This window comes from Paecilomyces variotii, assembly GCF_004022145.1.
Source record: "Paecilomyces variotii strain CBS 101075 chromosome Unknown C8Q69scaffold_5, whole genome shotgun sequence".
In the NCBI taxonomy this organism is placed as follows: domain Eukaryota; kingdom Fungi; phylum Ascomycota; class Eurotiomycetes; order Eurotiales; family Thermoascaceae; genus Paecilomyces; species Paecilomyces variotii.
This window is the reverse complement of record NW_021167144.1, coordinates 8,855-30,117: the sequence shown is the minus strand read 5'-3', so window position 1 is coordinate 30,117 and position 21,263 is coordinate 8,855. Positions and strand designations below refer to the sequence as shown.

The window sequence follows — 21,263 nt, the reverse complement described above, 5'->3', positions numbered from 1 at the left end:
ACTATCACAATCGGGTTCCGATTTGTTATGTAGGAAAGCTAGTGGTCAAAGTTAAGCTTCTATAGCCCAGATAGATCACCAGCGACCACTTATCCTTAAAACACAACACGAAGGAAGATCTGTCAAATTTTGACTTTGAATACTGTTCATTGGCCGATCGCTGTTGGCATATTTCTACGTGTTCAGGGTCTAGGACGGACCTGATTTCATTTCGGCACATGATTGTCATTTTTAATACATTCATATGTACCCCAATTCGTAAGAAATAGCAATAGAAGCAGCGGATTACATATTAAAAGGACCAACTTCATCATGGCTAAATTCTTCTAAAGAAAACTAAGTGTCCTGAATCATCATCATGGAACCCAGTGCGTGGGAAAGCCTTCTTAGTGTCCTTGGTAGGGAGTCCCCGAGAGCAATTATAGCACGAATAGCTCTTCTCCATTTTACCTCCACGAGGGATTTTCTAGACAGCAATTGGTGTAGCAAGAGTGTCAATTGTATCATTCCTCTCTGCGCTGTAGCTGTCCATTGTCCTGTCTGACAGTATCGTTACTTGGAGAAGTTTGATGAGCGGGCGAGATTTCGTGGCCAGCAGCTTGCTCCTTCTTGTGGTGTTCCATGACGACCTCGCGCACAGTACTCTGGAAGTAAAGAGGTCCCATTTCCTTCTCCGGGTGAAGCTCGCCGTTGACAAAGACACCGGCGTTGAGGTTCTTCTGGGTGTTAACGCATAGGTATTTGTCCTCAGACATGATACGTTTATACATGTCGCTGATAAGGTTGAAGTCCTCATCGCTGGAACTCTTATTGCGGTAGACTTCATATCGCATTACTGATTTAGTGGGGCTGACGGGAGTAAATCGCTGTATGAAGAAAAAGTGAGGGCTGAAGAGGTCAGCAATGTTCCAACCAACTGCAGTGGGAGTGATATACTTACGAAATATTAAAAGAGGCATTGGGCCAGAAGTAAGTAACGGCGATCCGAAAGCCCTTCTCGATCTGCTCGGGTCGCGCGGCGCCGTAGTGTTGGATGTGACCGGCCTTGGTTTTCACATAGTAGGAGTTAAGATCAGCAATTGTGGGAATATCGGGGTGGGCGACGAGGCAGTGGTAGCACTCGTTGTAGTTGTCGGCCAGAATCTTCCAGTTGAACTCTCCATCTTGATCCCACGTGTGGTCAAAGACGTAATCTTCGAAGTTATAATAGTCGAATCGGGGCTGCTCATCGACACCATCAAAGTCGTCCTTCCAGGCAACCTCGGGGGTCTCGCTAGCATCCAAGTTGACCCAGATAAAACCGTTCCTGTCAACGTGGACATGGATAGGGAATGTGTCACTCTTATGAAAAGCATCGATGCTTCCTTGGTGGTCCTTGGAGATGATGAAATCGTAGCCGGCGATATCATATTCAACAAAGTCACCGGGATTGGCGACTCTATGCTTATGCGTGGTGAGGAGCCATTTCCGGGAAAAGATAGATCGTCGTTCAAGCTCAAACATCTCCTGGGAGGTATACCAGGAAGCGGGCAAAGCACGGACAGGCTTTTTCCTGTCATTCTTCGCAAGATCCTTCTCCGCTGTTGCGGAGGTACCAAAGAAGTTCCTCAAGAAAGACATTATGAATAGACCAGTGGCCGAAGGTACGTCCTCCTAGTAAGAGAAGAAAAGAAGATAGAGTCTGTTAAGCCCTAATCCTGACGATTGAAGTGTGTTTTGGAGGTTCTGTTGACAACCCTCGAACTTCCAGGCATCTGCTCTTCTAAATAGCCATCGCGACCAGCTTGACATGTAGTTCACCACGCCATATCATATCGATTACACCGGCAAACAACCGTTTGAATCCGATGCCGATGATGTTTGGATACTCATAGAAATCCCAGTGGCCAATTTTAACGTGCATTAAGCCCAGGAACCGATCACTTGACCGGCTGCGATCCCGGCGGGACCGAATACCTTAAAAAGGTTATCAAAACACTGACTGCCGTAGAACATCAAGAGTCCAGACCCAGGAATGTTTGTGCTAAAAAGGGGAGCGGATGCAATCCTTGATTCACTGACTGCCTCCCAGAATGCCCTCTACATAATTCCATATCGAGCTATAGAGAACATCGAAATAGATCCAACCCCCCTTTTGCCTAAAACGGTCCTACGTCGAGTTTTCAATCTTCTTCTTATTTGCATACGGGATAATGTGCCCCGTGGCCTGTGATCATCCTACCAACGATTACGGTTCTTGCTTGCCGATTCTATCTTTGTCCGTCTGCCCCCAGTCATCAACCTTAGTTGATTATGGGACTTTTAAGTTATTATTATATTATGCTTAATGCTGCGCGTTGGAAAGATGTGCTCAAAGTAGATATAAGAAATTCCTGGGAACAAATCAAACCTTGATGATGAACATATATGTTCGTTATTATGACGATATCGCAGTGCAAGGATCTTCTCTAATAGTCATGTCTATTCGCACGGGTATAAAAAATAATTACAATCAAGTCCTGTCCCATCAAATACGAGGACCTTCCAAAATCGGCTTCGCAGCTTCTGTCTTCCACCAACTCTTCCCCTCTTCTCCGGGGAAGGAGAACTCATCCATGCTCTGCGCTTTCATCTCCACGCTGTATCCGGGCTCCATGGGTGTCACATAGTATCCATCCTTCACGCTGGCAGGGTGCTTGAAATGCTCATGCAGATGATCGACATATTCGAGCACGCTCTTCTTGCCACTTACGACAACGTAATCGATCGTGCTCAAATGCTGAGTGTACTCGGGTAAGCCAACACCGCCGGAGTGAGGGACAATCGGAACGCCAAATTTACGCGCGAGAAGGAGGATCGCAAGAACTTCGTTCACACCACCGACACGGCAAGCGTCTGCTTGGAGAACTGTTAGAGCACCAGCTTGTAGGAGCTGTTTGAATATAACGCGGTTCTGGCACATCTCTCCCGTCGCAACGCCAATGGGGCCGTAAGGTGTGTTAGCAAGGGCTTTCTTGATCGCGGCGTGACCGAGGATATCATCGGGGGAGGTCGGCTCTTCGATGAACCAGGGCTTGAATTCCGCAAGTTGTTGCATGTACTCGATGGCCTCTGGGACGGACCAAACCTGGATAGATGTGAGTATTTCGAAAACCGCAAATGAGAAATGCTCAACGTAGGCCTACCTGGTTTGCGTCCACCATGAGGATGTTCCCCTTATCGTATCCAATGGCTTCTCTGGCAATCTTCAACCTCCTCCTGTCTGATTCGACGCCTCCACCGACCTTCAGCTTGAAATGCTTGTATCCGAGCTTGACACTCTCTTCCAGAAGCGCCTTCAACTTTTCTTCTGAGTAGCCCAACCATCCGGCACTTGTGGTGTAGGCGGGGACGGCCTTGCTCTGTTCAGCCTCCTTGATGCGCTCCTGCTTACCGGGTTCGACCTCTTTCAGCAGCGCGATAGCTTCTTCCGGCGTCAAAGCGTCGGTGATGTAGCGGAAGTCAATGCAGCGAACAAACTCTTCTGGAGTCATTTCTGCAACTATCCGCCAGACGGGCTTGCCCAACGTCTTCGCCCACAAGTCCCAGAGAGCGTTGACAACAGCTCCGAGAGCAAGATGGATAACACCCTTTTCCGGACCAATCCATCTTAGCTGACTGTCAGAAACGAGATATCTCCATGTCTTGCCCCAATCAGCTGCTAAGTCGTCCAATTCCTTGTCGATCACTAAGGGAGCAAGCTGAGCAATCGCAGCGCAGACGATCTCGTTGCCGCGGCCAATGGTGAATGTCTGTCAGGAGCAACAGTGTCAGCAGACTCCTTATACGATCCTAGTTATTGTGTCTGCAAAAGCGCGTACCATTCCGTGTCCAGCGTGTTCCGAGTCGGTATGCAGGATACAGTATGCCGCAGAATAATCACCAGCCGCGTTCATCGCATCCGATCCTGTCTTGTCGAGGGAGGTCTCCGGGGTGGTCAGCCATCGCAACCAAAGAGCTCAGGGAGCAGACAGAAACCGTATGGGGACATGTTCTGAAGATTGTGGACATACCGGAAACCTCACATCCCGCGTGGTAAAACTTGTGATTTTCACCATCGTGTCTTGTTTTGGCCGAATTTTGCAATTGTGACCTCTCTAATTCAACCTCTCCCGTGAGGACAGCTGCACTCAGACTCAAATCGCCCAATTGATCCTGTTTCTCGTCACAGAAGCCGTCTGACAATGGAGCAGCAGATCGGACGCGATTAATAAATAACGGAGACAAGCTCGCGACTAAATACGTCACCGGAACACCAAATCATGCAATAATAATGGGAAAGTAGAAACAGCATTCTCCCCGGGTAAACAGCAGCCTATATATGAGCTTTGGAAAAGTTCTCCTCCTCGTTAGACCCGTTATATAACCCCCTTCTTCCATCACCCGACGGCATAGTGATATGGTGTTCTTCGTCGCGGGGCATTTCAACAACCCCGCGCTCAACGCCGACTGGTGGATAAATTACCTTCGGTCGGACTACTTGCCGTTCCACCAACCAGCTGGCTCCGTTTAAAGCCGGAGTTGGTCCGATTTGGACTATTTGATATGGAAATTAACCGGTACTCAATCTTTTAGTTCGTGTACTACACCAGACTATATTTGATTGTTCGACCACCATATTTACTATTTATTTCAGTGACATGATTGGTAAACATATCCGCCGTCGGGATTATTCCGGCCTATACAACAATACAGGGCGCTGTGAGAATGACCATCAGAAGTAAATCGCAATTCCATACATGGAGTGAATATCCGGTGTCGCTAGACCTACCAGACTCATTTAGAGAATCACCAAGAACAAATTCAGCAAAGTACTGGAGCAATGCTGAAACATGACCTTCCTGTCATCATTTGTACCATGTGAAGCAGTCCTTTCCATCCATCTGGACCAGTTTCGTGGAAGGCACGCCTCATGGTCCCAACGGTCCGGATACCATTCTACCCCCTTCCCAGTCAAGGATACGAGTGACTTTAGTGAGCGAACATAAAGTCCAGCCGTTTATTTCCCTTGTCCTTTGTATTTGAGACATATTCGATCTTCTCACCCTCCGTGAGCGCATTCCATCGTTTTGCTCGGTAATAGTTCCGCACGACATAATATACTTTGGTCAAGATATAGATGACGATGTTCATACAGACCAAAGCTAGCAGCGTTCGGTTGCCAACCCTATACCGTGGGGCGTCCCCTGAAGTATGTATTGTCAGAACTCGGGTCGAACAGGTTGTCGAGATAGCAGAAGTGCCATTATGTTGGTATACTCACATTTTTGATAGATATTGGAAGCAATGATTCCTGAAGTCTGCACAGCCATGTTGTAAAGAGCAGCGGACGTCGTTCTCGAACGGACGGTATTCGAATTTCGTGAGTTCCAGCCAACTTGGATAGGGTGCGCTGCAGATAGGTTGTCAGTTCGATGTCTCTCGGATGGATCATGGTCTTGGTTTGGTAGAGCTCACAGCTAGGGTATCCAAGGATTATGGTCAGCACCGCCCATGCTGTCCACTTGTTGATCTGCGTGAGATCAACTACATTGATATAGATGAAGAGTGGCAAAACCCAGATTTGCGGGAAAAGCGAAACCCAGGTAAGCGACTTGACAACTTCAGCGAAGTATGTTAAGCTTAACATAGTGATGATTGAGATTACCTGGGTAGGAGTTAATGAGTCAAGTCGCTCAGCTGAAGTCCGCTAAACTTACGTTATATGGAATGGTAAGCAGGTTGGTTTTGAAGGTGCCAAATCCGAAACTTTTTAAAATGAGAGTGAAGTATTGGTTTACAGTTGCTGCAGACATACCGCATTAGCATAGTACTAAAGGAGGAAACCAGATGATATTCATACTCATTGGCGTCTGGAAAGTTAGCCCAATGATATACAGCGGCCATAGATCAAAGTCCGTAATACTTTGCCACAGAAGTTTCGGGGTGATTGGCTGGCGGTTATGCATGCCACCTTTGCTGGGGTCTTCTCGAATGACGCGGTTCACCATGATAATCTCTTCCCTGGAGACATATTTCAATACACTGTTCCTGTCTTCTCATATTGAAATGGAGTACATACCTCTCAGTAAACCAACCTTTCTTCCCTCGCAACCAGCCCGCAGTTTGCGTAGGCGAGGGCGGCATGAAGATAAACGCTGCGAATCCAATCACAATTGTGAAAAGACCCTTTAGATAGTCTTCAGTGAGTCTCCACCTCAAAAAGACTAGTGTAGATGAGCGAAGCATACCTCAAGCAAGAAAAGCCAGCGCCATCCGGCAACACCATCGTGGCCGCGTAAGTGTAGTATCCCAAATGCCAAGAAACCAGCTATGATGTCCGCGACAGACATGGCTGTCCACCAAAAGCCAAGCCGTATAGAAAGTTCATGGTGCTTATAGAAATAGGAAAGGTATAGGATCATCTAAATCATGTCAGTGGGACGGTGTAGGAAGATAGGCTCAAGGGTATCACCTACATCCGGGATGAAACCACCTTGAAGTATACCCAGCAATGCCCTACACACGAGAAAGGAAGTCTTTCCGGAGAGTTTGTATTGACTTGAAGCGACAACAGACCATAAGATCATCTGCGATGGAATCCATCTATCTGGACCGACCCATTTACTGACGAGTTGAGAAGGTAGCTCAGCGCACAGAAAGGCTAATTTGAAAACTGTATTTCCTAGGTTATAATCTTGAATTTAACGTTAGATATGCAGCGATGTTATGTGGTGGAAAATGGTCTAGTATCACTTACCATTCGTTGTTAAACCGAGGTCTTCGAGGAAATTGTCCGTATTGGCTTGCTCTGATAAGATGGATCATTAGTATATTCCGTTCGATAATTGGGACGAAAAACACCCACGTATATTCGAGCGATCAAGCTCCAGGGCCATAAACATTATGCAAGCCCATATCATGATCCGTACATCAATTTTGCGTACAATTTTCTGCAATCTGTCAGCATTGTTCAATTTACTAACTAGTTCCTCACAGGCCAAACATGCATTCTCTTCACCCCATGTCCATCTCGCTGAGGGATCGAAACGATGTAGGTTTTCCCAGTCGGCTCGCGGCTTATACTGCTTGGCCAATTCGGGGTCATCGAAAACAGATGGCTGTGTCGCAATCGCATTGGGATCGTATTTAGCACCCTTCTGGAACCAGAACCGGCGCTCCTCTACAGGATTGCCCAACTCAGCGATATCAGAACCGGATTGGATTGCGGAGCTGGAAACAACGGGCCCTTTTCCATCGTCATCCACCCCAGAATGAGAGACAAACTGTGAGATGCTGCCACCCCCCTTGGCTGAGGTGCGAGCAATGACGGTAGCCATTGTTCTACTTAGTACTTCAGCATAGACAATTGTCGAAGAAGCATGTCCTGTCAAGCGCAGGGATACAATGAGATATTTATAAACGACACCATCTCATTTAAATAGATCCTTCGGGTATCTCTTCTTAAAGGGGAATATTGTATTTGGATGTTGCCTCACCGCCAAGCTATCTACATAATGTCACCGTCGGGGAAATGACGCGAGACCAGAAGAACCTGTCAACATTAAACGAGGAAAAGCCAGGCATAAATCGAAATCGATAAGAACACGTCCTTTCATTGGTGATCGAATGGCTAGAATTGACCTGGCTCTCGCTATCCGGAGCGCAGACCATCTATGGCGATGCGCAGCATCGATTTCGATGGTGTGAACACGCCAAGGATTGCAAATTAGCACCGTGCAGTTGGAATACAACAAGGTCCGTTGATGGCGGTACTTTCCGCCAGAATATAATATGGATAGTTACTATACAGCTCAGTAGTATGCGGTTGAATCGAGAGGGCATATGTATCACGCAATTCGCTGGTGGAAGCTCGCAAAGTGCAACTGTCAACCCCGCAACTAACACGCCAGTAGAGTGGCATTTATGGAATGTTGTTCAATGGTATAATCTCGCAGTGATCATTTCAAGAGACGAGGTTAGACCTATGCCATTCTGGCGACGCCGAAATATGGGCTGTTCGCTTATATTGTCCGCACCCATAGGGGCTGAGATGTAAAGACAACAAAAGTAATTATACAACAATATTTTGAGTTTCTTTTCACAGATGTCCATTCATTGGTTACAAATGGGTTACTGGATGCACCATGGCGCTAACTACACGGCTATCTCCAACGCTTGACTCTCTAGGAAGGATAGAGTATTTTTATTATACCCTTCTATTCCAACCACAAGACCCCATTGTCTGATTTTGAGTGATTAGGTCTCAACATTCTTCACTTTTTGGTTTTCTCATTCCGCGATAACGTTCTCCAGAACAGATGAGTCCCTCTTCCCTTTTACCTTAACATATTCGCCGACGCTATTAGCGCTGGGAAATTTCTAACGAGTTAACTGGTAACTAAGGAATAAAAAGTTGGAGATCAGTAATGTATCAAACTCCGAGTGACTCGGGATACTTTCGTTTCTGCTCCTACATTCGCCGTAGCTGATTTAAAGAAACATACGTCAACCTGAACGATTGCGGCGTTGAACTTAGAGAATACAATAATGTACGACATACATTATCGATGAGCTATTATCTTTCGAATACGTTGTCAGCGGTAATCACTTCTTCTTAGTTGCTACTATTATCGCTGAGCCCTGGAAATCCAGCGCTCATAAGTAGTAGATAATGGTTTGCGAATTCGGGGCCCATATCTTAAAGGGAAACTATGGTACAAACCCCATCATTTTTCACAATTCGATAGCGAGGCAAGATACAACATTATAAATCAGGAATTTAATAAGAATTGGCTATTTTAAGTATACTATTTTGGTGCTCTCTAAGTATTTTGCGTGCAGCGGCCAGTGTAGTTCCATTTGAAGAAAACGTGCCTGGTCTAATCCACTACTCTTGCATACAGACGCATGTGATTTATATATCAATCTATTTCCTAGATTACCATTAGCCTTTCCAGGGTTATGTACCCGTTTCTTTGATTGGTAGAGCATTGGGACCGGCATTGGTCTCCAAAGCGCATCGGATGGGGCCAGTCGCTACTTACTATATGCGGAATCTTTCTGGAAGCTCCCCCTGTGGTCGTACTTCCTCTGCGGCCCTTAAACAGAGAAGTCCCAGGGTATTAGTCGCTATTTGGAAGTAGATAAAGTTTCTAGATCCGCAGTGGTTGCGTGCATTGTCAAGTGCAGATCTACTTAGTGCGGATCGGTTGTATGATCGACACTGCCAGAATTACACCAACTTTGACTGCGATTTTACCTATTTCTTTACCTATGAGGCCATTCGAGATAATAATTTATTCTTTGGGTTCTCTGACGGCAAGCAATCGCACTAGAGTGCCAGCAGCATCAACGTCAGCATTACTATAATGTCCTCCCTTTGCAACTACCGAGCCATTGAGCCTGGTTACAAGCGAGAACAAGATTTCTATAGTAAAGAGAAATACGATATTGGCAGTAAAGCTCTGGATGGCCTACAGCAGGAACGAAATAAGCTATTTTGGATTCAGTGTCTGTAGGTATTCCAGACATACCCAGCCGGAATGATGATCTGCACTCTGGCTGCGCATTTCTCAGAGTAGGGCAAGATCCGAGAATCTATTAAATAAGTGGAGGCGATCGTGCACAGATCATTGCCCATGGTACGGAGCATATATACGGGGATGACGCCAGGAACAGGATCTTAACTTGGACCGGGTCACTGGCCGTTAAAGCCAAATCAATAAGAGCTGACAGAAAAGAGGAGGCAGATAGGCCTCAACCATATGTTGCCGCTGGTTGCAGACCAGGCGACGTGTATCAAACCTTGCAAGTGTGCTAGACTAGTGTCGATTTCCTATACAGAGAATAAGATGAAGCATCAACCTTTTATTGGCAGGACAAAAACAAGAGGCTGGTGTGGCACAGCCCTTACTGACCGCCTTTGGTCCCGCCTCTTCTTTTCCCGCCTTTTTCTGCCGCAACGCAGCAAATGAAACTGGCAGCTGAAGAGACGATAGATAGACGGTCGATCACCCAGCCATCTTCTTTTTCGACTTTCTCGTTGACTTGCTGATGATGTGTCTCGTCCTGGAAGCCATACTCTCACCTTGATTGTTCATATGATGACTGTTTGGAAGTAGTGATGGCTTGGCCAGACGCCATGCCACACACTGTAACCTCACGGTGCACACGTCTGCATGCTGCGGTAACAGTCTGACCCGATCGAGGATGGCTCTCGAATCCTCGATCTCTGCGATAGACTCCAGGTGGATGAGCGTCCGGGCGCAGGCTTTGTTTAGCAACCTTTAGCTCATCTGGTGCCGTAGTTAGCGGAGAAGCTAAGATGAATAGCCGCTCCACTGGTGTCCCCGCCAACAGCTTCTACCTAGATGATGTCGATACAACAGATCTGAACAGGCAAAATTGGGAAAGAGAGGAGGCTGGGCTGCGTTTCGACTGTCCGCTCTCAGGAGCTTCTCGAATTCGCTGTTTCCCCTTAAAGGTCTCAGGTGCTGCTGCTATGGTGGTGCTTTCCATCTGCCAGCGCCAGCTCTGGCCTTTATATTTTTATCCCCCCCGCCATCTCTCATCTTCACTCTTTTCCATCCTCTCTTACAATACCATAGCCGTTAATCTGCATTGCTGACCCATCGAGTGCACCGGTCTAAGAGATTGTCACTCGAAGGAGCTGACTCCTTTTCCTCTGTATCTTCTATCCTTGCAGTGATTGGTCTACAGTGTGCTGTATAGTCGTCATGAGGTTCTCCACAGCGAGTATCGCAGCTTTCGTGCTGTCCTCCACGTCGTTCGTGGCTGCTCAGACATACACGGATTGCGACCCTCTACAGAAGAGTATGTATTGTCTCATTGACTTCTTACTTTCAAGCACCACTGCTGACTTCAAGCAGCATGTCCAGCGGACCCCGCACTTGGGACGTCGAAGACATTTGACTTCACTCAAGGCCCTTCGTCAGATTTTACCGCTACTGGAACTCCCACGTACGACAGCAATGGAGTAGGATTCACTGTTGCCAAGCAAGGTGATGCTCCTCTGATCCAGTCCAAGTGGTACATCATGTTTGGTCGTGTCGAATTCCAAATCAAGGCTGCTCCCGGAACGGGTATCGTCAGCAGCGCCGTCCTCCAGTCTGACGACTTGGACGAGATTGACTGGGAATGGCTTGGCGGCGATGACACTCAGGTGCAGACGAACTATTTCGGGAAGGGAGATACTAGCACCTACAATCGTGGTGCCTTCCATTCGGACCCAGGAAACCACGACGGCTTCCACACCTATACTGTCGACTGGACGAGTGAGCAGATCGTTTGGCAAATTGATGGTAACACCGTCCGTGTGCTTACACCTTCAACTGCGGCTGCCAACCAATATCCCGAAAGTCCAATGATGGTCAAGGTGGGAGTGTGGGCTGGTGGTGATCCCTCCAACGCTGCGGGCACGATTGGTAAGTAAATTTACAGTCCCCTGTTGAGAGATACTTTGGACCTGACAACTCCCAGCATGGGCTGGAGGCACGACCGATTACGGCGCTGGCCCCTACACCATGTATATGAAATCGCTCTCCGTGACCGATTACTCGACGGGTACATCATATACATATGGAGATAAGAGTGGCTCATGGGAGTCAATCATATCCGATGGCGGCAAGATCAATGGTAACATTGGCGCTGCTCCCAAAGAGGCATCTTCTGCTCCGCCGGTGACCTCGACGGCTGAATCTGGTCCCCTCCCATGGAGTGGCACACACAAGGAGACGTCCAGTTTTAGCACTCCAAGTATTTATCCCTGGGTGCCTGGACCGACTACAATGTCTACGGAAACTGCGTCCTCTTATCCCGGACTCCCCAGCGGCTGGACAATCAACAGCTCTGGGCACGCCATACCGCCGAGTGCGGCCCCTGTGAGTGAGCACACCCCGTATTTCCTATTTCTGATTTATTCATCAATGCTGATTTTTCTTTCTGTATTAGTCCACATCCCCGCCTTCTTCGTTGCCGTCTCCTTCTTCATCGGCCTCGCCTTCCCCTTCTGGCCGCACTACTAGACCAGCCACGTTGGCGACAACCAGCACCAGGCGCCACAGCACTTTAGTGACATCTACCAGTCTTGCGGCTCATCTTTCTGCATCGTCGACCTCGTCTGCCCCTGTTGCCCCTTCCACGGGTGGAGCTAACAGCAACCTTCGGATGACGGCTGGTCTTGGTGCCTTCTGCGCATTCCTTGGAGGCGCTTTGGCTCTCTTTTGAGCGATCTTACCAACTTGATGACTGAACGTTTGAATGGGTTACGCAGAATGACTGGTTCCTACACGTACGATACAGGATGTCTCGGATGCTGGATTTTCTTTTTTTCTATTCTTTGTTTATGATTCTCACATGATACGGTGCATGATCCTCGGCGTTCTGACGGGTACGAATTGAAAATGTCTCAGCGGAAACAGCTGGACGGTCTTTTGAGAGCGCAATTGGACAACTGGTCCTTTTGGCATTTCTCTGCATATCTTCTTGAGCCCCAGCGGGCGTTGTGTTCATACTATGTATAGATTATTGGAGCAGTAATATCCGTCGTCGCGAGATCAACGGCAATAAGAAAACTATTGATCACGGAAAATGAAAATGCACTGTATGGCTACTCTAGGGTATGCGCCTAATCTGTCGTCAATTGAAGCATGTCCCGCCGTCGACTTCGGAAAATACGGGCCGTTCGGGATTGACGTGGATTCGACGTGAAGTTCAGGATGCGTTTCTGCGATATGCCTGCAATACATCAGATTAGTGTCATATTTCCCTCTATCACTCCTACAGTTGCCGGTAGCCAGTCTCATAGTTGGTTCATACGAAGGCTGCTTGGAGGTACCAACCGGAAAAGCGGGCAATGAGTAATGTCCGACACCAATCGACGCGTTTTGGTGTAAGCTGTAATAACCCAATCGCCGCGTGAGGTTGTAGTGTATAGGACCGTTTTTCTCTAGATATTCCCCCTCCTGTGTCAGAAAACATACCACTTCTTATATTCGTCTCTTCAATAGAAAGCGGCGACAGAGCGATCATGACGGCCCGTGTTTTCCTCATCCGCCATGGTGAGACGGAGTGGTCGAAGGGGGGCAAACATACAGGCAGCTCTGATATCCCCTTGTCCCACGAGGGCGAGAAGCAGGTCGAAGAAGCGCGCGCAGCCTTTGTAGGCGAAGGGAAGTTGATCAATCCACAAGATATTGGCAGAATGTATTATTCCATATCCAATGGCACATTTGTCTCTCATTCGATCCTTTCACTGACAAGTGTATCCGCAATCCAGCTACTGCTCTCCCAAGGGCCGCGCGCGGCGAACCGCTGAGCTCCTCCATCTTGGTCTCCATAGTCACCACCACTTTAAGGAACGGGATGGTTTCAGCGTGTCGACGTCCTCTGCTCCATCGAGCAATTCCACCATCGTTGAAATCACTCCCTGGTTGCAGGAGTGGGATTACGGTGATTACGAAGGTCTGACCATTGACGAAGTGCATGAATTACGCAAGGAGAGGCACCTGGATAATGGTAAGAGATGGAATATCTGGCGTGATGGATGTGAAGGTGGAGAGTGAGTAACCTTTTTTTTTTTTTTTTTTTTTTTTTTTTTTTTTTTTGTGGCAAGGGAGAGAGATATAACAAGAGATAATCCCTCTATTGTGTACGGATAAGATAAACCAACTAAAGAACCCAACAGATCCCCCGAACAAGTCTCTGACCGACTCGACCACCTCGTTCACGAGATGAGAATCGAGATTGAGCGCAACACCAGACCCACGGCAGCAAATACGCCACCGAGCCAGAAGCCCAAAAATATCGTCTGCGTGGCTCATGGTCATATCCTTGCGGCGTTAGCGCTGCGTTGGGCTGAACAGCCGCTCAAGAATGGTATGCGTATGTTGATCGAGACTGCGGGTGTGGCTGTTCTAGGGTAAGTTGATACTCTACATTCGCTGTTTCGGGAATACTGGAATAGTTGTTGCGTGCTTATGTGGTTGGTGCTGATCCTGATTTCTTGCTTGGTAGATATGAGCATGACAATTTGAATGAGCCGGCTATTACGCTGGGAAGAGGTCCGAGGAGATAAATCAATTGGCCGAGCTGAGATTCCTGGAACGCAGTACAAGTTTAAATCTACAGACTGCAGGGATCGAGGCAGGTTCGATGCAATTGAAAGAGCTCTATTATCTCTCAGAAATAGTTTAGATGGTGTGAGTGGAGTTATAGTTATTATCAAGAATTAAACATGTTTTGCGTGGTACTCCTTTGCATAATAGTTTCAGCTGTAGACGTCATGGAATAGGGATACCACTACTTTAAGAACATGGTACTTTTCAGTCTGCCAGCCTACCTAGTTTTCCGTCCGCATTGAAGATATAACACGATGCCCTCGATAGGTGCTACACAAAGAAACCATTATATTTGGAAATTGTATCTCCATAGCATGCATGTAGCTTGAGCTTATCCTATAGGGAGAACATTATACGCCATCTACTCTATGTTTGTACCGGCATCGGTGCCGGCGCGGGAATTTCAACAATACTCGTAGTACCTCTTCCGTCGGGTACACGCGTAAGGCTGGCTGGAAAGAAATAAGACTTATCAATCGCCGTCTTATCAGGGTCCGCTCCCTTTTCGTTATATGTCTCGCCGAGAATCTCGCTACCGCGTATACCAAGGTCGCTTCTAGAAAGAAGTTAGTTTTGTGCTTGCCCTAGCAAAAGTCAACGCGAGGCACGCTTCACGTACAGAGACGATGATGTATGTTCCGGCCTCTCTTCATTCATCATGGCCTTCCAGCTTTTGTGGCAGTCTTTGATGAGCTCCATGGCGAAACTGGTATTGTTGACATTAAGTTCTTTCGAGTGATAAAGTATGAAACCAGAGACGATCAGTGTGAAACATACTCTCTGCCAAATATGTTGCCCTCCGATGCAAGTTCATTTTCCTTCTTCCCATCCGGCACCTTATACATCCTAAACCACCACTTCATCATCTCCAGAAAACCAGGCATGTACGCCTCGACGTCTCCGATATCATTCACTTTCGCAGCTAATGCATCACGCACATCTACCACGAGGACCTTCCAGTCTGTCTCTCCTTCGTCGAGGATAGCAAATGCACCGAGGACCTTGACTGGTTTCACTTCACCGGTTTCGCCAACATAGCCGCCCAGTTCGCATACGTCGAGTGGGTCGTTATCGCCGTTAGCGTGGGTGTGGGGATCTTCGATGGAGGGATCTTCCCATGTCTGTGAGTATAGAGTTATCAGATATCATAATATTATTGGAGCTGTAGTGATCTGTGTATGAAACTACCTGCGGAAAAGCCCCATAGTTCCAGGGATATCCCTTATGCGGGAAGATATTTGGCACATAGCGTGGTCGGCCTTTCTTGATATCCTGCTTAATGGGCGAAAGGAATTCGTCTTTGGATATCTGCGCAGAACTAAAATAAATTCTCTGTAGCTGAAGAGCTTATATATATGATTTTGATGGCTTATTCTCACCTCCATCTTGGCATTACTCCAGCGTGGGATCTCAACGATCATGTTCAATATTCCCTTCTGTTCATCATTGTACAGTGGGATGTCGTGCCATGGGGAAATTATTTCATTGTCTTTTTCGATGTAGACTCGATATCCGGATGTGAAGGGCTGCCCGGTCTTGCGGATAATGTAACGGTCTGTGGTGGACATTTTGCTTGGGATGGATAATCTTCAGTAAGGGGGTGTTTAGAGATCGATTTCACGGCGTTTCAATGGTGGGTATACAGCGCTGCACATACAATGCATCTACATATTGAATGCTTGGGGAAAATATTGTATGCTCAAGATGACGTAGCGAGTAAGTACTTCGGATCTTGAATCCCGGTGGCCAGTTAGGATTTCTTTCCTGAGAAGTCGATTATCATCTTTTACTTTACTCTTAGAAATTGTATTTCTACCCCCATAACATTCTAGCAAATAGTGTCAAGGACTATTCCCACATATTCCCAGCATACTTAAAGTTCGCATGTGTACATTTTAATTGGTCTTCAATGTCCATCAACCGATTGTACTTGGCCACTCTTTCACCTCTGCAAGGACTCCCTGCCTTCAAATGTCCGCAGCCAATAGCTACAGCCAGATCGGAAATGAAGTCATCGTTGGTCTCGCCTGATCTATGGGAGACGAATACTTTCCACCCGAAGCTATAAGCGCTTTGTGCACTGCAACACATTGTTAATGGAGGCGGAGACTGGGTATTTGGAATTGTAACCCTTACACAGAAAGAGCCTCGCTGACAGTGCCAATTTGGTTAACCTTTAGCAAAATGGAATTGCAAGCGGCATGTTCTCGTGCCATTGCAAGCCTAGAGATGTTAGTGGCGAGAAGATCGTCGCCGACAAGTTCGATTTTGCAATCTCTGTTGAAGTTCCTCCAAGAAGCCCAGTCGTCTTCTGCAAAGGGGTCTTCTAGGAGGATTATCGGGTATTTCTGTAAGAGTTTATTATATAGATCGGTAAGCTGCGTTGAAGATAGTTTCTCCTCGTTTCCTCGTTTGTAACCGATATCGTAGCAGCCGCATTCAAAGAACTGGGATGATGCAGGGTCGATGCCGAATTTGATTTTCCCTTGATGACCACTGGATTTCACTGCTTCTGTTAAGAGATCTAGTGCCTCTTCTGGATCGGATATTGGGGGCGAAAAGCCTCCCTCTTCGCCAACAGCAGTTGCTACGTGAAAATGTTAGCTCTTGTTGGTGAAAACGTGAATCAACTAGGTACTCACCGGCTGCTCCATACTTCTTTTTGATCATACTCTTTAACTCCTGGTACACCTCACTCCCGATCTGAATGGCTTGTGCCATTGACTCCGCGCCCACCGGTGCTATCATGAATTCCTGGAATGCCATTTGGTTTCCCGAGTGTACGCCTCCATTCAAAAGATTGAAGAACGGGACAGGCAGGACATAGCCCTCTGGTGCATGTGCTTCCTGCCTTAAGAATTCGTAAAGTGGCACATCCTGTAACCGCGAACGTCAGCACTGATAGATTATTCAGTTTGTGACAGACTTACTCTCGCTGCAGCTGCGGCTCGTGCACATGCCATGCTAAGAGGCAAGATGGCATTGGTGCCTAGATTTCCCTTGTCTTTTGTCCCATCAAGCTTGATCATGAAGTCGTCTATCTTGGCTAGGTCCCTGCTCACATCGAAGCATTTATCCACAAGCCCAGGTCCGATGACATGCTGAGCGTGGTACACCGCTTTCTCAACACCATTGCCTCCGTACATGTTTGGATCTGCATCGAGAATCTCATGCGCTTCATATGGTCCTCTCGACGCACCTGAAGGTGCTGACGCGGTGAAAGTACCTATGTAGTACCATCAGCACAGTAACACATGTATATTCTTCCTGCATTGGAATACTACCCTTGTTTGTTGTTACCCATACTTGTACCGTTGGTTTCCCTCTAGAGTCAAGTCTCTGTGCTGCGCGAACATTGGTGATCGTGCTAGGGAATTTGCTTGACATGTCAGGTCGACTGTTATTGGGCTTCCCATTTTCTCTGTTTTTTGAGAGTGAACTACCGATAAGACGCCTCATTTGGAATATCTATGGTTAAGTTTCTGCATCCATGAAGAAATTTGACTTGCATGGCTGGGAGACTTTATCAGACGGAATAAAAAGCCGCGAGGTATGCACAGAACTACCATATACGTCACTGCACGAAGTTTATGAAGACACTTCCGCGGAATTTACCTTTACCTGAATTCTAGAGTCATCTCTTCTCGCTTATGCTGCTACCAAGTCTCACACCGTAGAACATTTGATAAGGTGTAGATAAAGAAATAGAGAGGTCCACCAATTTCTGATATAATTGATATCCTAGATATAAGCATGCACCACTTAGTGCGTTATTTCCGGAATACCCTCTGTCGGATTCACCCTCATCAACAACTTTTGTGGCGTTCTACGCGCAGGGCTGAGTATACCACCGCTCGCACGATCTTGTATCTTCTTTTTGCACCAAGTCTTGAGACCACTGAAAACAGCCTGGATGGGTCGGCTATCTTCAAGACCTCCTGTGAGCTTGTTCTGCTTTTCACCAGGCCAGTCCGTAGACTGCGAAGGAGCCGGCTGTGGTCGTGTGATGGTGACAATTCGTGGTCGTCTAAAGTAGTAGAACGATTCCCGGCACAGTGGACAATTCGCATGATGTCGACCTATCCAGTTATCGATGCATGGCAGATGGAAGCAGTGCTCGCAGGGAAGTTGACGATATGGAGAATCTGCCTCCAGCCTCTCGAAACAGAAGACGCATGTATCTGGTGTGCGTCCTGTGAAGAACGTATTAGCTTCACTCATTGCAATATCAGCATCTTAGACAGTCATATTGTATACGAACCGAAAGTCCAGTGTGAGCGGTGAGCGAGACGCTCTGCGCGTAGCAAATCAAGCTCCAATTGACTCATGTCGGTCGTGTATGCAGCTCTCCTGTTGTGAAGAAATCAGGGTGCATCGTCGCAAGCTATTATTTGAAAAGGACCTTCGAGGCCATGCGGTCTGTGCTGCACTTGTAAGTTCGAGAGGAATAAATACCACGGAAATGCTGTCTTTCCAAGCTTATTATGACGTTAGAAAGTATTATTCTTGCCGACGCGTCCGAAAAGTGAACGCAGCTCGTTATAGCCAAGGTGTGAGTTAGATCCTCAACCCAGATTTCGGCCTTAGCGCAAATCACGGAATGAATTTCCTGGAGTATAGCTATACTATCATTGCATATCGAGTAGCTCATAGATTATCCGGCGATATGTCTCTATACCAGAGTCTGTGAGTAGGGTGATGGTGAGGTTTGCTTCTTTTATGATGTTATTGTACCTGCCATTTGAGTTCAGGAGGAGCCCTCGAAGGAAAAGCTGCAAGAGCCACCAGCATAGTAAGTTTGGATAGCATAGGATTGTGAGAGACAGAACATGGAATTACTATATATGGAGAGCCACCGAGCCTGAGAATGCCGAGGAATACGGTAGGACTTGCTCTCGTTTCTGACTTCCCTCCAGTGAAGTGAAGAAACCTATTGATATGACCTATTTATTTGGTGGGTGCATACCCCCTCTAGGCTCCAATGCCAAAGTCAACATCTATTATATGTTTTCGAATAGAACGTCGTTCGTAGTCACGATCGAAGCTAGAACACTACCATATCTTGAACTGTAATGTGTATAGGGCACAAAAAGAAGAGTTTATTATATTATTTTCGAGATTAAACCGGCTCAACAAGACCCAGACTGAACCTACGCTGTACAAGGTAGAGAGCCTGAGTGTATAGCATAGCACAACCAACCGGGCCTATCATGAGTACACATGTGATACGACGAAATCAATTCTTTGAACCCGCATTGACGTAGACATGTGACTCAGCTGTAGGCGGCGGCCTCTATAACATGGACCATATATACTCCGCAAAGGTTGGGATAATAACGCGGGGGGTCAGGTAGTGCAGTGGTTAGAGTCAGGACCTCGTTGAGGTCCTGCTCTAGGCACCAGCACTGCCTGCTCTCCCGGTTCGAACCCTGGAGGGCGCCTCCAGGGGTGAAAAAATCCTGCCCGCCGCAAGCAAGGTGGGATTTTCGTAGCATCCTCCTCCTCCCGAGTGCACTCGGGAGGCCGGGGATGTGAGCTTTTTGTGTCCTTGTGGAGGTGTGAGCTTTTTGTTTCCTTGTGGAAGTGTAATGTTGTGATTTCCTTTTTGGGAAACCGCGATGTTATTTTGGATATGCGATTACCATGCCTTACTGCAGCTTCAACAGAATGCATCAAGTCGCAAAAAAGAGGATAATAGAATTTCCTTCCAAATGTAAACTTCATGTTGTATATAGACCGGTCATATAACATTTGAAAGGCATGTTTAAGCTAACTCTGTCCTGTACGGATATTTTGTTATCATATGTCGATATAATTCACAAACCTCGATACTTGTCGCGTACTTGGTTGAGATGGGTCGTAACTATGATCATCACTAATTCTGTTTCCGTGCATTCAGAGAAACTAGAGACAGTACAGACTGTTGCAGGTCTCGATATCGCACTAACGACCAATCCCTTGGCCACAAGCTAGTCAATCTTTCCATCGCCTCCTGATACAAAACTTACAGAACCTCAACTAAGAGCCAGTAGAAAGCGCACATTGTGACTTTTAACATTGATGCTGAACATTTCCGTGCTATATTCTCATTATAAGGGGATCATAGTGGTAGCTGAGTGCCAAATGAGCTTTTTGAATTAAGCTAGAAAGACCCCGCTCGCAACAACACGGACTTCGCTATGCTCACAAGCTGCCAACTACACCTAGCTACTGTACTGTACTGGTATTCCTCCTTGAGCCAATCTCGCGCTCCCCATATCCGAAGATGCTGCACTGGCTACTATATGATCATGAATCTGACTTTCATACCTCTCTGCTCTCGCCGAGGTGGTATGTGTACTCTGGATGTATTCGTTTCGATTTAGTTAAATTGTGTGTTATATTGCTTGCTGGTATAATTGCGGGTAGAATATAGATAGATTCTCATATGACTCCTCTTTTGGATTTGGCATTTTATGTGACTTTTGTGGCTTATAAACGAACGGGACAAGCTTCTTAGGCTCTTCAAATTGAGGCCCGACATGTCCAATCCTATGAACTGGGAGAGGGCAAGACGCCTCCAATAATTGTTATTTCTTCACCTGTTACATATATGACTTGTATAGTGATAATATTGAAGGCATAGAAAACAAAGGATGGAAGTCTCAAAGAATTAGGTGCGAGGAGATATATCTCGATCGTGTAATTATCCACACCCGTTGTTGGACGGTGCTACACATAATTCTCTTCATATATAACGCCTAAACCTAAGTAACCTTTACGAGGAAATTTTCATCGGAAATTTGTAATAAACAATGGTTTGCTGGTTAACGAGCAGTACTGCCTGCTTTCTCTGCTGACTGTCATTGTGCTTAGTAAACTAAATAAGCCTCAACGGCGTATGTGTGGTCTTTTCTTATGTCATCTAGCTTAGTCATTCTCTACTATAACGTAATTCCCTGCCGACCGGATTACCCGCCTAAGCGGATTAGTGCCGTATTATATACAAAATAGCCCTTTTTTAAACTAAAATATCTTAATAACTAAGTATCTAAAGGTTATTAGAACGGATATATGTAAAATATATATTGTTAAGATTATATATGTCTAATTTTATCTGCTTAAGTCTTGCTATTCTTTAGATAT

The 21,263-nt window shown here is 46.7% G+C and overlaps 8 protein-coding genes across 8 annotated transcripts; 2 read left to right on the top strand and 6 right to left on the bottom strand.

Moving 5' to 3' along the window:
* Positions 1-212: 212 nt before the first annotated feature.
* Positions 213-1,871, bottom strand: C8Q69DRAFT_250134 (hypothetical protein). The gene is made up of 2 exons (XM_028626576.1): positions 941-1,871; positions 213-888 (listed from the first exon to the last, which is right to left on the bottom strand). The coding sequence occupies exons 1-2, from the start codon at positions 1,618-1,620 to the stop codon at positions 504-506; spliced, it is 1,065 nt and encodes a 354-aa protein (XP_028484992.1). The 5' UTR covers positions 1,621-1,871; the 3' UTR covers positions 213-503.
* A 450-nt stretch (positions 1,872-2,321) lies between these two features.
* C8Q69DRAFT_417148 (enolase C-terminal domain-like protein) lies at positions 2,322-4,413 on the bottom strand. The gene is made up of 4 exons (XM_028628358.1): positions 4,032-4,413; positions 3,840-3,944; positions 3,165-3,770; positions 2,322-3,106 (listed from the first exon to the last, which is right to left on the bottom strand). Exons 1-4 carry the CDS (start codon positions 4,074-4,076, stop codon positions 2,507-2,509), a joined length of 1,356 nt encoding a protein of 451 aa, XP_028484991.1. The 5' UTR covers positions 4,077-4,413; the 3' UTR covers positions 2,322-2,506.
* A 576-nt stretch (positions 4,414-4,989) lies between these two features.
* On the bottom strand, positions 4,990-7,337 carry C8Q69DRAFT_486443 (major facilitator superfamily domain-containing protein; the record flags this gene model as incomplete). The annotated part of the gene is made up of 12 exons (XM_028631904.1): positions 4,990-5,204; positions 5,282-5,410; positions 5,476-5,665; positions 5,718-5,803; positions 5,861-6,021; positions 6,080-6,186; positions 6,249-6,422; positions 6,477-6,694; positions 6,758-6,808; positions 6,866-6,950; positions 6,984-7,230; positions 7,285-7,337. 12 exons carry the CDS (start codon positions 7,335-7,337, stop codon positions 4,990-4,992), a joined length of 1,716 nt encoding a protein of 571 aa, XP_028484990.1.
* Positions 7,338-10,627: 3,290 nt separating this feature from the next.
* Positions 10,628-12,420, top strand: C8Q69DRAFT_250046 (putative cell wall glucanase). Its single transcript, XM_028626575.1, has 4 exons — positions 10,628-10,833; positions 10,890-11,444; positions 11,500-11,900; positions 11,971-12,420. The coding sequence occupies exons 1-4, from the start codon at positions 10,737-10,739 to the stop codon at positions 12,244-12,246; spliced, it is 1,329 nt and encodes a 442-aa protein (XP_028484989.1). The 5' UTR covers positions 10,628-10,736; the 3' UTR covers positions 12,247-12,420.
* A 190-nt stretch (positions 12,421-12,610) lies between these two features.
* C8Q69DRAFT_465637 (phosphoglycerate mutase family protein) lies at positions 12,611-14,269 on the top strand. The gene is made up of 4 exons (XM_028630500.1): positions 12,611-13,224; positions 13,298-13,579; positions 13,706-13,939; positions 14,035-14,269. The coding sequence occupies exons 1-4, from the start codon at positions 13,049-13,051 to the stop codon at positions 14,093-14,095; spliced, it is 753 nt and encodes a 250-aa protein (XP_028484988.1). The 5' UTR covers positions 12,611-13,048; the 3' UTR covers positions 14,096-14,269.
* Positions 14,270-15,785, bottom strand: C8Q69DRAFT_465631 (inorganic pyrophosphatase). The gene is made up of 5 exons (XM_028630499.1): positions 15,518-15,785; positions 15,327-15,446; positions 14,916-15,259; positions 14,758-14,844; positions 14,270-14,694 (listed from the first exon to the last, which is right to left on the bottom strand). Exons 1-5 carry the CDS (start codon positions 15,704-15,706, stop codon positions 14,505-14,507), a joined length of 930 nt encoding a protein of 309 aa, XP_028484987.1. The 5' UTR covers positions 15,707-15,785; the 3' UTR covers positions 14,270-14,504.
* A 136-nt stretch (positions 15,786-15,921) lies between these two features.
* C8Q69DRAFT_465617 (enolase) lies at positions 15,922-17,698 on the bottom strand. Its single transcript, XM_028630498.1, has 5 exons — positions 17,423-17,698; positions 17,069-17,364; positions 16,781-17,015; positions 16,275-16,725; positions 15,922-16,218 (listed from the first exon to the last, which is right to left on the bottom strand). The coding sequence occupies exons 1-5, from the start codon at positions 17,595-17,597 to the stop codon at positions 15,987-15,989; spliced, it is 1,389 nt and encodes a 462-aa protein (XP_028484986.1). The 5' UTR covers positions 17,598-17,698; the 3' UTR covers positions 15,922-15,986.
* A 202-nt stretch (positions 17,699-17,900) lies between these two features.
* On the bottom strand, positions 17,901-20,181 carry C8Q69DRAFT_527530 (hypothetical protein; the record flags this gene model as incomplete). Its single annotated transcript, XM_028633649.1, has 3 exons — positions 17,901-18,331; positions 18,400-18,488; positions 20,147-20,181. The coding sequence occupies 3 exons, from the start codon at positions 20,179-20,181 to the stop codon at positions 17,901-17,903; spliced, it is 555 nt and encodes a 184-aa protein (XP_028484985.1).
* Between the last annotated feature and the right edge of the window lie 1,082 nt (positions 20,182-21,263).

Coding starts and splice junctions, on each gene's coding strand:
- C8Q69DRAFT_250134 (XM_028626576.1), bottom strand. CDS start 1,620: ATGTCTTTCTTGAGGAACTTCTTTGGTACCTCCGCAACAGCGGAGAAG. Junction 889..940: donor AATGCCTCTTTTAATATTTC/GTAAGTATATCA, acceptor TGACCTCTTCAG/CCCTCACTTTTTCTTCATAC.
- C8Q69DRAFT_417148 (XM_028628358.1), bottom strand. CDS start 4,076: ATGGTGAAAATCACAAGTTTTACCACGCGGGATGTGAGGTTTCCG. Junction 3,945..4,031: donor CGCGGGATGTGAGGTTTCCG/GTATGTCCACAA, acceptor ACCACCCCGGAG/ACCTCCCTCGACAAGACAGG. Junction 3,771..3,839: donor AACACGCTGGACACGGAATG/GTACGCGCTTTT, acceptor TGCTCCTGACAG/ACATTCACCATTGGCCGCGG.
- C8Q69DRAFT_250046 (XM_028626575.1), top strand. CDS start 10,737: ATGAGGTTCTCCACAGCGAGTATCGCAGCTTTCGTGCTGTCCTCCACG. Junction 10,834..10,889: donor TTGCGACCCTCTACAGAAGA/GTATGTATTGTC, acceptor GACTTCAAGCAG/CATGTCCAGCGGACCCCGCA. Junction 11,901..11,970: donor TACCGCCGAGTGCGGCCCCT/GTGAGTGAGCAC, acceptor TTTCTGTATTAG/TCCACATCCCCGCCTTCTTC.
- C8Q69DRAFT_465637 (XM_028630500.1), top strand. CDS start 13,049: ATGACGGCCCGTGTTTTCCTCATCCGCCATGGTGAGACGGAGTGGTCG. Junction 13,225..13,297: donor CCACAAGATATTGGCAGAAT/GTATTATTCCAT, acceptor TCCGCAATCCAG/CTACTGCTCTCCCAAGGGCC. Junction 13,580..13,705: donor GATGGATGTGAAGGTGGAGA/GTGAGTAACCTT, acceptor AGAACCCAACAG/ATCCCCCGAACAAGTCTCTG.
- C8Q69DRAFT_465631 (XM_028630499.1), bottom strand. CDS start 15,706: ATGTCCACCACAGACCGTTACATTATCCGCAAGACCGGGCAGCCCTTC. Junction 14,845..14,915: donor GGCAACATATTTGGCAGAGA/GTATGTTTCACA, acceptor CAACAATACCAG/TTTCGCCATGGAGCTCATCA. Junction 14,695..14,757: donor GAACATACATCATCGTCTCT/GTACGTGAAGCG, acceptor ACTTCTTTCTAG/AAGCGACCTTGGTATACGCG.
- C8Q69DRAFT_465617 (XM_028630498.1), bottom strand. CDS start 17,597: ATGAGGCGTCTTATCGGTAGTTCACTCTCAAAAAACAGAGAAAATGGG. Junction 17,016..17,068: donor GAGCCGCAGCTGCAGCGAGA/GTAAGTCTGTCA, acceptor TCGCGGTTACAG/GATGTGCCACTTTACGAATT. Junction 16,726..16,780: donor AAAGAAGTATGGAGCAGCCG/GTGAGTACCTAG, acceptor ATTTTCACGTAG/CAACTGCTGTTGGCGAAGAG.